This window comes from Oreochromis niloticus, linkage group LG16 (genome assembly GCF_001858045.2).
Source record: "Oreochromis niloticus isolate F11D_XX linkage group LG16, O_niloticus_UMD_NMBU, whole genome shotgun sequence".
Lineage (NCBI taxonomy): Eukaryota > Metazoa > Chordata > Actinopteri > Cichliformes > Cichlidae > Oreochromis > Oreochromis niloticus.
In genome coordinates this window covers 29,361,441-29,377,274 of record NC_031987.2, presented here as the reverse complement: position 1 = coordinate 29,377,274, position 15,834 = coordinate 29,361,441, and the positions used below count along the sequence as shown (strand labels likewise).

The 15,834-nt window shown below is 41.5% G+C and overlaps 1 protein-coding gene across 7 annotated transcripts in view; it reads right to left on the bottom strand.

Annotated features, from left to right (window-relative positions):
* LOC100698414 (abl interactor 2) overlaps nucleotides 1–15,548 on the bottom strand; it is a 30,492-nt gene extending 14,944 nt beyond the window's left edge. For all 7 annotated transcript variants that reach the window (XM_005475287.3, XM_005475289.3, XM_019352760.2 and 4 more), the window contains exons 1-3: nucleotides 15,406–15,548; nucleotides 4,455–4,622; nucleotides 477–653 (exon numbers count right to left, since the gene is read on the bottom strand). In XM_005475287.3, coding sequence (XP_005475344.1) covers nucleotides 477–653; nucleotides 4,455–4,622; nucleotides 15,406–15,522 — 462 coding nt within the window. In that variant the 5' untranslated portion in view covers nucleotides 15,523–15,548. The remainder of the gene's footprint in view (nucleotides 1–476; nucleotides 654–4,454; nucleotides 4,623–15,405) is intronic.
* Nucleotides 15,549–15,834: the final 286 nt, after the last annotated feature.

Here is a 15,834-nt window from a genome sequence, read left to right as displayed (position 1 = left end):
TAGAAACAAAGGGCAGAAATACAGATGAAGAAGAGCCGGTGGACAGAAAAAGTGAGGACAGTGAGGAGGAGTGCAGTTAAAGAAATAATTGTGAATGCGCGATGGCTAGTTAATTATTGCTACTTATCCCAATAAAAGCCATTTATTTACAAGCGCACACTCTACATGCTTAGACAAAAACTGTGGCTACTATCACTCAGTTATACACATAAACATGCAATTTCTATCTAATTCTTTTTAAAGAGATTTTTAAAAATATATTTCTTATTAATACATATAGTAAACCTGGCACAGAGATATTCATTCAAGAGTTTACTGATGCTTGCAATACATAAAGAAGAGTAAAATAGAAAAGGTGGTACATGCTGCAGACACTTGAGTGTGGATGAGAATCTATGTAATCATTTATAAACACTTGAATATGTGAGTGCATATAAACGGATGTTATTAAATTTCTTCCTCATTACTCTGCCTACCTTGACTCCATGGCCAATGTCATCCAGCATACTGTAGTCGATGGGCTTCCTGATGTAGCGCACTGGCCTCTCCGGATTGGCTGGAGCTACAATTTTATGAGCGCGAGACGTGTTTTTATTGGTGGTCAGGATGCCGATCTCCCGCCTCGCTACCTTCTCCTTGTGAATGTCAACCGTCTGGAAGAAGAAAAATGGAGGACGAGCAAATTAAGAAAAAAAGAAAAGAAAAAAAAAGTCACGAAAAAAAAAAAAATAGCACTCATTTTAATGCGTCAGTGCTCCGAACTGAAATATGGATTTTAAATGAAATGCTCCCGGCGTGGACGCAGCTTAAGATAGTAGCAGCAACATAGATGAAATACCAGTGGATACAAAGTTTAGCTGAGGTTGATGAGAAGGAAAGGTTAGAACAAAGTGTTTTAAAAAGCTCTATAAATTATTATCATCACTTTGACCTTCAGATAAATCTATTGACCTTGAAGGAGAGGTCAGAGGTCAAATGTGACATATTTAAAAATTTTTATACGACACTTTCTATATGTTGACAACACACAACACACTTGTAAGACTTCTAAATGTTACAATGAGCGTACTCTACACACCTACAAAGTTTTATCAGTATTCATTCAAAACCTTTCCAACTTTCGTGTTTATACAGGGAATAAAAAGCATGGATCCAGCGTGTTACCAAATACATAACCTCCTTGGCAGAAGTAACAATCGAAATCAATCACCTTTAAATGGGAGCTTTGAAAAAACCTCAGGATTAAAACTTTGACATTAACATTTTTCTCTGCTAAATTAAGCTTCTGGTTTAATTAAGATGTTGATGCATGATGAGAGTCATTCTTAAGCAAGTGCAAACTTCATGTAGCATATTTCCCCTTGCTGAATGAGGACATACTCGTTACATGTTTTAGTCTAGAACAGAAACCTGTACACTTCTGTGTGTATTATAAGTGCACCACAGTGATGGTGTCCTGAATCGCTTTGCTCCTGGATGTTCCTTTCACTTCAGAATTATAACTGGAAACACTGATCATATTCTGCTCGCTCTAGTGCTTCGTTAATCACAGCCTTCCAACAGTGTGCAGCGCGTGTCTTTATTTTAATCGCTCAGAAGGCTGCAAAGTATTTCGCAACCAATAATTCTTATTGTTTTAAACAGCTGCTGCATGGCCAGTGGGTCCCATGTGTGGTCCAAGGGAAGTTGAATTATATGAGCTGCATGCAGCCAGTAAGAGAAATAAACAGACACCGAGTTCACAGTGTCCTTACAGATCAGCCCGAGCAGCTTCCGACCAAACAGTCAAGTTAATGCTCACATGATAGGTTTATGGCGTCTCCTCTCTGACACGCACACACAGACACACAGAAGAAACACTGCAGCGCCACAGCCGAGACAGAGAACCCAAGTGGTTAAAGGAAAGTGTTTTTCTAGATATGACAACAGCTGTCAAAACCTTGGCAGGTGGAGAGCCATGAAGACACCTGTTAAAAGAAGCTGAAGAAAAGTGCTCCTGTGTACCACCTGCTTGTTTTAAGCAAAGAATAGCAATGGAATAAAGAACAAGCTAAGACGAGAGCTGCCTGTGTGTAGATAAAATGATTGTTTAATTTTTAAACGTGGGTTTTTGAAACTTTGCTGCAGGCTGACAGCTGCTGCCTTCTCTCTCCAGAACAATGACACCTTCATCCTGCAGGGGGATACTTAAAGGGAGAAATGCCATTTATTCCACTACAATACTAAACTTCTCCTAATTATTTTGCAGATTTAGACTCATAATACAAATTCCAAATTGTCATGCTGCATACGAAAACCAGGCTAAATCCCAACATTATTATTTTTTATTTGTTTTGAAAAAGGTGATAAATAACAATATATGTTATTGCAATACTCAGCATATCACAAAATGCTAAAAATCACCACAATCACATTGTGAGTGAAGTATTTTGTGTGTGGGGTGCTGGGTAACTCCCACCTCTTGTCGAGAGGTTTGTTGGACGAGGATTTGGTTTATTATTTGCAGTTATAGTCAAACCAGGTTAATCTACATTGTAGTGACAGCTTTGAGAGTCATCTGCACACAGTGAAGTTGAGATAATTGCTTGGCTCAGTCTGCATTTCTGGATGGCTTTTCCCAGGCTGAGTAGAAATCTACTAATAAATTATGCTGTATTATGACAGATTACACTCTCCAGCAGTATATAATGTAGTAGCCTGTTTTTTCAAAGGTCACTAAAACTGTACTTGATTGTTTTAAAGCAGAGATGATGAACTCCCACGCCAATCAAAGACAGAGCATCCGGCCTGCGCTACGAGCACGCCGGGACATCTCTGCCTCACCTTCCACGACTCCCATCAGCTGCTGCAGCACGCAAATGCAAAATGGATTTTTAAAAGATCATCTCAGTGCAATTCCTCACCGCATAAAGCGTTCGCCTACACAACAGATGTGACTGTGTCTCGCAGAACAGAAAGCGGCAATTATGACGTGCGACCACAGCCTGGCCTGATATAACAGGGACAGAAGCATCTCATTATTTCTGCTTGCAGAGCATTCCGATTATACTAATTATTCGGAGGTCCGACGAGGAGAATGGAGCCCCTGTACCACTGAAAACTACGATTATTCCTCAAAGCACACAGTTGCTCTGTGAAGAGACTGTTGAGGATTTAAACACTCGGTGAATGAAAATAGCTCTTTTCTCAATAGAGTGCACTGAGCGACGTGTCAGCTCAGAGTTTTTCTAGGAACAGGAATAAGTTGGACACAGCTGCAGTGTGAGATGTGTGGGTGCAGAGTGTTGTGTAAGCCTGATCGGATCCCTGGCAGCACCACACACTTTCACTCCACTGTTGGGTGCAATCACACTTACAGGTGGTTTTATTCATCCAAGCAGCTGACAGAAACAAAATTAGAGCTCTGTGTTCTTTGTCCTCCAACAGTTAGCATTTAAATGAAAGGGATTACTGTTCATTTACTATAGCATCCGATATTACTGTAAGTCATGTAAAGAAGGTTAAAAAAAAACTCTGCAGGAGAAACCGGAACCCTGGTATCACATTTTAGAGTCTTCGTGGATTTGACGGCGATCATACACAGAATTATGTTTGCATAGAGTATTAACCTGGTTAGAAATCGCCCCATCTCCATGATTCTAACATTACCCATTAACATTTAAGGTATAAGTGTTTTTCACTTCACAGCACAGAGCCGAACAGTGCACAGTGGCCTTTTAACGCTTCTCTGAAAACAGCTCCCTGCTGCTGCTGAAAAAGATGTTCTTATGCCGAGAGAGTGAAACAAACGCGGTTTGAAGTCGTAGTGAGACAGCCAAACCCTGAGCTGAAGCTCATTATAAAACTCTGCAAAGCAAAGAGGAGCCGCACATTCTCTCTCCAGAGACACCATAAACATCGTGTCTACGTTTCACTGTATACACCACCATAAAAAATATTGATTTAAAGACTGTTTGCTGCTTTAACCCTGAACCCTAAAAAAACATTACCAATCAAAGCCTGTTTATCTTTGTATAGTGTGTACAGAGAAAAAGGCTAGTTTCTCCACCGTAGCCACTTTATGCTAATAATTTGACCTCTCTTCACTTTGTTACTGCTGAACATTCAGGATTTTTTCGTCCTATTTGTAAGCACAAACTCCTTCTGGGCTGCTGAACATAAATGCATGCATACATGATTGCATGTTATGTCCTTTCATTTAGGAGCCCTCTTGCGGGTGTGTATAATTTTATGCCATGTGTGTACCAGTGTCTTTGTATACGGGCATTCCTGCTCACAAACTTCATATTTCAGACCATGTTTACAGTTTGAAACCTTCAGCGTGCCTCTGGACGCCTGACTTGGATAACAAAGGCAGTGCGAGGAGGAATTTTCATTAAACGTCATCCCTCACACATACAAAGCGGCTGTTTAATCCTCTAAGAAGAAATGAGAACATTCAAAGTTCAGCGGACCTGTGAAATGTGGTTGACGGAGCTCTCCATACGGCGGAGTTGTGAGGCCTGGATGTCCAGCATCTGCAGCACATTGTTGGCCAGCGTGTTGATGAGGTAGGCGACACTGGCCAGAGACTGTGTGGTGTAGCTCTTCGTTTCCTCCAGCGCCCGCTCCTTGTCTGCAGACTGCAGGGAGAGAGGAGACAGATTCAGGACAGGAGTCACAGAGTGCAACCATTTTACTCACAGACACAGACAGAAAAATGAAGCTTGGAAATGAGAAATATCACACGAACGTGGGGCTGATAAAACGGATGAGGCAAAGTAATATGCTATTCAGATTTTTCAGATAGCCACAAGAAATGCACTATTACAGGCCTTGCTTGCCCAGTTATGCTCAGGTGGACCTCGTTAGGCTAACTCCCAACTTTAGTATGAATTTATGACGTGAGTAACTGTGAAGCCTAGTCTGCAACAAATCAATGAAATACCACAAAAAATAGTGAGAAATATCAAAACTAGTCCTCACAGTAACATACACATGAATAAAACCCTTGTGATTTCTGCTGGAATGTCACAGTCAGCATTTTATCGAGAGAAGCTGGCAGAATGTATGCGAGTGTGTTTGCATGACTGCACGTGTCAGCGTGCATCAGCAACTACATGTGCGAGTTCACATGTGTACTGTATGTATAAAGAGTGTGTGTGCATGCTTGTAAATCACTGTGAGGACCAACATGTGATTCATAACTTGGGATCGAGGACATATGTGGGAAGTGAGGTCATTTTGGCTGTTCCCCACTTTTAAAATACGCCCTCAAACTGATCAGGGGATTTATAATTTATGTTATATAAAGGTCAGTGTTGAGCTGAGGGGCAAGGGAATTATGGTCCCCACGAATACAGAAAGCCCAACATGTGTGTGTATAATTGCTGAAACACAATGTAGGTCAGTGCAAACTCATTCACGCCCGAGGTTGACAAGAAACACACTGACGTCCATGTGTGCCTCTGTGTTACACACGCACTCGCTCACACACAAACACACACTACACACTTATAGAGACATGAAAAATATTACAATAGACAAGACCAATGCAAACACACACAAAGAGTTTGTGTCATAGGTTCAGATGACCCAGAGCCCTACATTCAGTCGCAGAGTCTAAACCATTAAAACTTCTTCAGTGACATAATTAAAGAAAACACTGAGCAGTGGTGTCACGAACCTCAAAGCAAACCAGCAAGTGGTTCACCGAGTCAGAGACACAATGCTGCATTTGAAGTCGCTATTGTTACAGCGTAAAAACAAAAACCGCACGCCGAAGTCATAATAAACTATGTGTGAGAGCAGAGCAAAAAGAAAAGAGAACAGCAGGTGTTACAGAGGCTCCAGCGGTGACCTTTGCCCTAAGCGAGCTGTGCAGCACTTTCCAGCCGTTTTAGGTGACGCCTGCTGTGACAGCTCAGCTCAGCGTTTTAACACTTCGAAGAGCACAGTGAGATTTTATTTTCATATTTTACATTCCAAATGAGTGGACAGAGAACTTGTAGCAAGTTCTATTTTTTTAACGTCATATTTTTGTGACCGCGGTCACCGTGAGGGCTCGAATTCTCTGCCGTCTGCCTTATTAATACTTCATGTGCTGATTCTATCTGGCAGTCTATTTGATTTATGAGACATAACATTTCTACATATAGGTTGTGGACATCCCAGTGTAGTGTAATGGTGATCTTTTTTAGTGTTATCTGCTTAAATCTAGTAAGAATAAAGGACACAAGTTACACAGTGTAACAGTAACTGATTATCAGCAGTCTGTCCAGGCTGCAGATGTCTGCACACTAAATTTCTCACTGCTCCTCATTTCATCCATCACTCCATCCATGCATTTTCAATTGCTTATCCAGATCCAGGTCATGGGGGATACAGAGGCATTCCCAAGCCAGCTGCCCCCACTCCCATGCCCACACACCTTGATAGGGGACAATGATATTTTAATTACTCAAATTCCTAAAAATGTAATACAGTGATTTGTTTAAATAGTCACCACCTTTTGTTGACTGTAGCACTTTTCAAACACGCACTGCAGCACTGACCTTTTCTAGCACTTATCTGAGAGCACAAATATTGGTCTCAGTCAGATGTGGTGTTAAACGGTTTTTCACCTGCCAGCTCGGGGCATGTCTGATGGCACCGATGTGGGAACTGTACAGACTACATCCAGAAGCGAGAATATGGGAGACAAAAACAATCTCCTACTGTCCTTTACATTCAGTCACTGAAGGTTAGTAAAAGTTTGTAAACATTGAGACAGACAACCATTCACACACACACACGGGCAATTTAGAATGACCAAATAACATAAACCCACTAACTGCATGTCTTTGGACTGCGGGAGGAAGCTGAAGTACCCGGAGAGAACCCACACAAACACGGGGGACTCAGCACCTTCTTGCTGTGAGGCAATAGTGCTAACCACCGTGCCACCGAGAGTTTAAAAGAGTGAATAAATTCATAAATTCGGCCCCATCTTTTTGAGGAGGTCCATGACAGCAATAGTCAGCATCCACAAACTTTGTAAATTATATTTGGAGAACGTAACTTTTGAGTCCAGTCCTTTTTGATAAATATTCTCATTTTTATCTTTGCTTCACTGTCTAATCTACAATCAGCCCACCTCCTTCCCTATTCTTCCATCCTCTTCTGTCTCAGTCATCTCCCTTTCCTCTCCTCTCCTCCCTTTCATCACATCATCCTAATATCTCCTATTTTTCTCTCCCCTCGTTCTCATCAGCCATCTGATACCCTGTTAGCAGTGACCTAGTTGGAGGGATGCCTCCTCTGGCCTGAGGCGAAGGCAGAGCAGCACACACTTAGTCGCACACGTAATGATGCTGTTGATGTTATCCCCTCCTCCCTTTTTCCAACTAAGTTCATGTACATAAATCATATCAGACCTATGTAGAATCAGAAGCACGCTCTAATTCCCCTGACCTCTTTTTTTTTTTTTTAAACTAACTATTAGCCACATTCCTGCTGTTAATTATTCTGAGATCAACATTTAAAAACAACCACAAAGTGTGGCGGCAAATGCTGCTCTTAAATGTTAAGACATCTTAATAAAAACAGGGTGTCTTGCAGCAGATGGTACGGCCTCCACAGAGCCCTCATCTCGACATCACAGAGTCAGTGTGGGATTGCATGAAGAAATAGAAGACCACACAAACCCACAGAATACTGGTGTCACGATCTCCAATATCAGCTGAGTAACCAACAATTCTGAGGTAAGTTGTAACTTGTAAGGTAAAGATGGCAATCACTCATGGGAAAGAAGAAATGAAGAAATCCACTCGCTGGAATGTGTCCGTTTCTGTGTCATGTCATATATACTTATATATATATATATACTTATTTAAAAACAAAATTAAAAAAAACTGAATCAATCTGGCTGTTAAACCTGAGTTTAACCAAGGACAATCTTTTATTTTCTGTCAGCTTTATACATACTAATTGAATTTGACCTTTGATGTTTATTTCCAGCTCTATATTATAGTCATAGACTCACTAGAGTACTTTTGCATGATTCACAGTTAAAAAACAAAACAACCCAAGACTGCTCTCTTAACTTACATTTGAGAGCAAGGAGAGAGCAGTCTTGGGTTGGATTGTTGACCAAAGGAGGCCACCCTCCTTTGGTCAACAATCTTTTGATTGGCTGTCTCTCACAATCAGAAGGTTTGAAGAGCAGGTAGGAGGGGCTGCTGTGCTCACAGGACTGACTCAATAACAAAAGACAGCCAGAAACTGCACATTTGCAGCAGTCTGGACATTTAAAGAAAAATAAGGACAATCTTATCCCACATCAGTGTCCCACATTACCACCTTATTCAAGACAAGTACATAACATAAGCTAACCCAAACCAGACTGATGAATGCGGTTGGCAGAGTAAAACCATCCTTACTTGCTTCTTTGTGAATCCCCAGTGATGTAAAAAACTGAGAGCAGAAATCAAGTCGTCAAATGACTGCTGTGCAAAGATAAATGTGATGTCATACACGTCTTGCCCCTTTATCTCATCCCTTTATGATATCAGCTCTTAAATAAAAGCGAAAGCCAGAGAGACGGATTTTAACAAATTGCTAACACACATGACTGGGAGCACTGGGAGAGGTGGAATGGAAGAAAGTGCAATTCTCTTTGGCTTTGAATCAGTCCCTGCACTACACCGTTCATCTTAAACCAAGCACAGGTTTGTTTGTAGCTTCTGTCAGAGAGAGACAGCCACCAACGGCCAAGAGCCTGCTTTTACCTTACAAGGACAGGTCGCTCTCTGTGTGTACACAAATGTAAGTTAATGGCTTGAGAGGTATTTCTACTTTAAATTATTTTTTTAATTACTCAATTACATAAAACATACAGGCAGTCTTTGTGCACACTAGAAGAACAATGAGGAACTTGAGGAAAAAAAAAAAAGACAATTTGTCAGTTAACGTCACGCAAAGTTTAGTTAAGAGAAAAAAAACAAAAACATATTTTTTTGCTGTCTCTTTAAATCAGCATCATCAATCCTCCTCTTAACGCTCAGTGAAAGCACTCATTTTAAATGTCAATACACAGCATCACTGCAGCTTGGTAACAGCTGCTGGGTCAAGCAGTATTAATCACAATGAAATTTTACATTGCTTCTAATGTCTGGTAATATAAATGAGGAAGCATAATCACTTTTGCAGATGAACACTAGTGATTATTACTGATCCTTAATAATGTAAAGAAAACAAAACGCAAGGAGTAAATAAAATGAATTTGAACTGCACTGGATCCGAATCCACTTGCTCTCACAGTAAGTAAAACATGAATAATAATAAAATGTACAACACACAGTTTTTTATCTTGTCTATCAGCCACAAACACACTGTGATCACAATAATTTCCCCACCTCTTGTGCGACACTCTTAATTAATGGCTGACACATTTTCTCCCAGCTTTATTTGCATTTTAAAGAAATCGACAGCTGTTTGGAACGGCCGTGATTTTCTTCTCTGTGGCAGTACAAAATGTTACAGGAGTTTTCTCCAACTCCTGCAGGTTAAACTGGGAATACAAACAGCCAGATTTGATTATTTCTGAAGAAAAATGGAAACACAGCTAAGAGCATTTGGCGGAGAAAAAAAAAAAGCCAAAAATCTAAATCTGTAGATCCATCTGTAGAAAAAAAAAAAGCAGGATATTTTCCATTTGTTCACTATACTTGCCACAGATTTAGAATTATTTCATGAAAGCAGTCATTTAAAAATAACCCAGGTGTTTTTGGTGTGAGCCACTTTCTCCAGCTCATCCTGCGGGACGCCACGCATGCATGTGGGATGACTAATCCCCCCATGGTAATCTGAGGTCTGGCCCCCAATCCCAAACCAGTCCAATGTACCTGGGAGCCATCCAGGTGGCATCCCAGTCAGTAAGTTTGGGCATGGCAATACTGTTACTTAAAAATCCCAGCTCTATCTGTCGGCCCGAAGCCGCAGTCTACTAGGATTTATAAACTGACATTTTAAACATCATCTTCACAAACCAGGATTTCTGGTGCCAACTAATTGTTTAGCCAACTAACATCCTCATGAACAATGACTTATTTCACTAGTTGAGGAGTTTGATTAGGTAACATAAACATCATCATACTGTAAACCCAGCTGAACTCTCAGGCCAGTGTTAAGGTACCAGAAGCAGACATCACTCTGTTGGACACGTGCTCCAAAAAATAGCTAAACTAAATTGATTATGAATAGATTATTGGGAATCAAAGAGTAACACTGTTTCTACATCAGCTGGCATCCAGTTCCACCTGGTCTCCACAGAGGGTAGTCATGTGACCATGCACCACTGCCTAAACGGAGACCGACTGTTGTAAATGGTAAATGGACTGATTCTTACATAGCGCTTTTCTACTCTCACGGAGTACTTAAAGCGCTCTATACAACATGCCTCATTCACCCAATCACACAAGCACTTTATCTACACTTAGTGCTTTCTAACGATATTCATACACGATGGATGCATCGGAGAGCAAGTTGGGGTTAGTATCCTGCCCAAGGATACTTGACATGCAGACTGGAGGAGCAAGGGATCGAACCACCGACCTTCCGATCAGTAGGTGACCTGCTCCTGAGCTACAGCAACCCCATAAGTTGCAGAAGGACAGTTGTACTGTCCTTCTGAAGTGCCACTCCACAAGCAAATGCTGCAACAGTGCATTAATTATACATTGCTAGCTGAATATCACATAATTATTAGAAAAAGAGAAAAAAAACAACTTTTGTTCTATGAGCCTGCATGTATGATCACCTCAGGTTTGCCAAGCTTCTGATCACAAACCCATCTTTCCAAATGTTCAGCGTGTTTCGCCCCCGCAGGAGCTGTTCCTGGCATCAGTAATGAAAGTGGAGGCTGATGCACCAATTGCCATGGTTTTCAACCCAAAACACACACACACACACACACACACACACACACACACGACCAGAGTATATGTCCAGCTTCCTGCAGCGCTACCATGTGTTTTCAATGAGCAGCAGGAGGTCGAGTTACATTACAACTACCTCTGCTGACAGCTAACCGGTACCAGCTGTGGAGAACCCTGAAGGAACAAAACAGGACAGGACTGTAGTCGGGGCAAGGGGGAGAAACGTGTCTGCACATGCTCAGTTCAGGCTCGTTCAGATTCTGTGCTGAAGGTGCTAAACAACTACACATTTTGCAATTTATCTGAAAAAAAGAAAAGTAGTAAAGACCTGCTTTGCTGCTTTTTTCCTCACCATTTTTCATCATTTTCTCTAATATCTTTTCCTTTGTGTTACAGTAAATATTCCAACAGACTTATTGTAAAAAAGAAAGCAGCTATTTAAGGCTCTAACTTTCTAGAGTGCAGCTTCAATTTATCTCAGTTTACAAACCTACAGCACTAAGGAGGAGGATGTGTGGGTGGTGTTATATTGAAAACCGGGTCTCCAGCATCTTTGGAAGAGGCAGGAACAGTCATCTCTGTTTTTTTTTCCCTGACAAAGCTAGGAGTCTGGATGGCTGTTTGAAGCATGAACATCTAAAGTAGGAGAGACCATTTCCCTGATTAAAAACTGACCACGTTAATGATCAATAATGATCATTATTATTGATCACAAGAACAGCAAAGATTACTTTTCCCCGATTATTAAAAGTTGCCAATAACTTAAAACTCCAGCGAAAATGTGTAATTGAAATGCTGTATTATTTAAGGATGCCACATGCATGGCAGCAGAGCATTAAGATCTGCACCACCTGCAAAGCTGTCATCATTTTACACATTCTAGTAGTCCCACACAGCTGTGGGCAGTCAGAACAAGAGGCTTCAACAGAGCAGAGCATTAAAATCCACTTTAATTATCACTTTGAGCAGAGGCAGAACAGGAAAGTCAGCACACAAGCTCAGCTCCTGCTGTTTGTGTCTCCTGACATCAGCCTGATATCTGCAGACAGCTGTTAGAAACTCGGCGCATACAGGCAGACTCGATAGTCCCATACTCCTCCTACTTTGCCTCTTCCAAACATAGTTTTGTTAATAAACACAACTAATGACCAGTTTGCAACTGGTTCACATAAGAGATATTCTCAGACTACATTTGTAATGGAAATCTGTTTTTATACCACATAACAGATTACAAGGTCTTGAATAATCAGGCCCCATTTTATGTTAAAGACCTCATAGTACCCCGTCAGAGCATTTTGCCATCAGACTACTGGCTCAGTTGTGGTGCCTAGGATATTTAAAAGTAGAATGGGAGACAGAGCCTTCAGCTTTCCTTTCTGATTAAGCATAAAGTTAGAGCTGGATGAGGTGACCCTGAATCCTCTCTTAGTAACTTTTAAATAGGCCTAGGCTGCTGTGGGGGCTTCCCATAATGCACTGAGTGTTTTGTCTTCATTCACCTCTTTTCACGCTCTCCGTTTTTATACACCTCTCTGCATTTAGTCATTAATTATTATTAATCTCTGGCTCGCCTCCACAGTGTGTCTTTTGTCTCGTCTCCCTCCCTTCACCTCCAACCAATCGCAGCAGATGGCTGCCCCACCCTGAGCCTGGTTCTGCTGGAGGTTTCTTCCTGTTAAAAGACAGTTTTCCCTTTTCACTGTTGCCAAGTGTTTGCTCACAGGTGTTTGTCTGCTTGTTGGGATTGCACAAAATAAAATGGGAAGGAGCCCTTGTCCTCCCCACTTCCAGGAAGCCTTTATTTAATGCTCAAAACTGACCACACCCATGTTCAAAGCCAGCATTCATTTTGATGTCAACCACAGACGTGCAAAGCTTCATGACTGTATCTTGTACAGTTGCAACATTATGTTATTGAAAATCTCTGTTCACAGAAAACAAATAAACACTCAGAGCACCTTGATGCAGGTAAGGAAATCAACTTTCTGGGAATGCAAAAGTAAAAGAATAAAGACACTCTGTAACCCCCCCCACCCCCCCCACCCCCACCCCTTAAAAAGCACTAGACTGTTTTAAATCTGAATTTGGACCACAATGATGCCAGGATGTGGCCACATAAGACCAACAACAACTTGACCCGGGTCAACTCTGAATCCAAATATTTAGCCCATAAAACAGGATCAGCACACTGCGCTATTATGTAACAATCACATCATCTGCTGGCTGCATAAATGTAGGCCATCCTCTGGGTACTGAGTTAGCCATGCTAGGCTCAATCTGAACATGCAGTGTGAGCAGTCTAACGAGCTAAAAAAGACTTTCAGTTTTCCTGAGAAGATGACATGTTACTGCTGATGTGACTGCTAAAAATGAGAAAGCTAATGCCAAGCTAGTACTGTGTGAAAACAGACTGAGAATTTCAGAGAAATAAAAAGGTCAAAGGTTATAAAGGAAAGAAGAAATAGAGAGGAGAAGGAATAAAAGAGGGGAAAAAGAAAGCGCCCTTGTGGAATTCATCATGTGTAGATGTGCAGAACAAGATTTCACTGTGTCGGTCTGCTGTGACGCATCATGTAGCGCCTGTGTGCTTCTGGCCTTTAAAGAAGAAAGACTGTTGATGCACTTTCACTTGTTGACTGACAGTAAGACTCACACAAACACACGAATCTAAATGAAATGTGGCGATGAACAGGTGTGTCTACAGAGCCAGCTGAGGAAGAACAGTTGTCCGTAACAGCCTTGTCTGCCCACGTACACTCACACACTCTCCGATAAGCAAGCACGGGGGTGGAGGGATGGCAGCCCAGTACAGATACTGGTGTCTAACTCACATTCTCAAGAAGCCATCAGTGGATAAGCTGAGTGTTAATTTAACACTAAATTCAAGGGGCTGTATTATGCCCGTGACAAATGACTGTGCTATAATACAACAGCTTCAAGTAAGTCGCAGTTGAAAATTGCCGTATGTGCAGTTTTAGATCCAACCTTTGCTTGTCACGTCCGGTTTTAATGACATGACAAACATTACGTTTGGGGGAAAAAACCCATCAGCTTGAAGATTCAAAAACAGGACTTCACAAACCAACAGCTGGCGTAATGGTGGCTACGTCCATCTTTTAGACCATCTATGGTTTGAAAAGCAGGTGGTGGGCCTTATGTGCTTACAGCCAGAAACAAAAAGTTTGGTTCAGCGTGCAGAGCAGAAACAGTGTCAGATAGAAACAGTGTACAAAGTATGTGATAGAACAGGTCGTGGTGTTGTTGGTCCATTTGCCAGCCACAGAGAAGATCCACTCTTGTCCCCTTCCCTTCCATATGCCCACTTGACGCATACGTCATCCGGTTCCACCAATGATGGAAAGAGCAATGAGTGCAAACCCCTTTTCCTCCATGTCATATTTGCATAAATTAGCCAGAGTTGTGAGCCTGACATGACCATATTAGGGATCTCCGCTGTCACTGACGTCATACAGAGCCAAGAGGAGAAGAAAGTGTCTGAAACTGAGCATTTAGACCACTTTGTTTTGGTTCACAGGAATAACTTGACCTCATGGTCTGAAACTTTGGCCATGTTAATATGAGCATCAACCACTGTAACAGCATAAAAAAGAAAAGCACAATTTGTATCAAAGAAAAGCTGTCAGCTATCAGCGATGATATTAATCATTAGCTGCATCTTCAAGGACAAACGGAATCTATAAAGGATCTATACTAAAGATTAATCTGATACATTTATTTGTCATAACAGCCGTATTTGCCACCTTGATGGCAATTTGAAACAATGTTTTTACTAGATACTGAAGACTTTAGATCAGGACTGAAACTAACAATTATCTTCAAATTTCCCTAATTCTGCCGGTTATCATTTGATGAAAATAAATAAATAAAAACAAACTGTTTATAGAATAGCAGTAAAAGTAAATCATAAATCTCAGCAGCGATTTACAGTGCAAGTTATCGGCCACAATCACATACCAGTTAAGTGTCGCGCCAGACTCCCATTAACGCATCTCTGCTCAAGCGATTGCCTGCTTACATAAACATCACAAACTTTGCAAGAGACATTTTACTAGAAAAACGCAACTCGACAATTAATTCGGCACCCATTCAGTGAACATATTCAAACTTATTTCGGTTAAAGCAAACTTTTAAAACTAACCCAAATCCACCCATCACATTCCCACAGAGTCACGCTCCATCAGAAAACAACACGGTGCTGCGCAAACCACTTACAAAAGTTGATTTTTCACTAGTAAAGATGTGTTTGAGGATATTTTTCAAAAAACCGAATTGACCCCGACACCCTTCGTATTCAGGCATCAGCGGGTCAGTGTTTGTATTGAATTCGCTGTGACTTTTCCCCTTTACATAAAAACCACGGGTAACATAACGGAATCTGGCACGGTCATTCCATCACTCCTCTATCCAAACCGCCTACTCCCAACTGACATTACCTCGATATGTCATTTCACCCAACTTATACACTTGCTGTTTAAATATGAGCATGTACCTGGACATAGTTGCTTTCGCAGTACTCCGCGACTCTTTCCAGGTTGGTAAAACTGTCCAACAACGCTCTTCGTCCCGCAGGAATTTCCTCCTCCAGCAGCATCTGCAGCTCCGCCATCTTTACATGGCTTTTACTACACGGCTGCAGCGCGCGCTGAATGGATGGATCCTAGCGCCTTCAGGGGCTGTGCGGAAATGTCAATACTGTGATGGCATGAAGAAAAGTGGGAGAGTGGGAGTGCTCTGAGGGACTACCAGGCACAAGTGTAGAGCCCACTGTCGTAAGGTGGGGCCACGATATTGTTTCGTTTGACTGTTTAACCTTCTTTTTTAGGGAATGTTAATCAAAGTCACGCAAAAACATCTCGGAAACGACTACAAACTGTTATGAAATACACGCAGGAGGTGATGCAAATGATGAAGGTAAAAG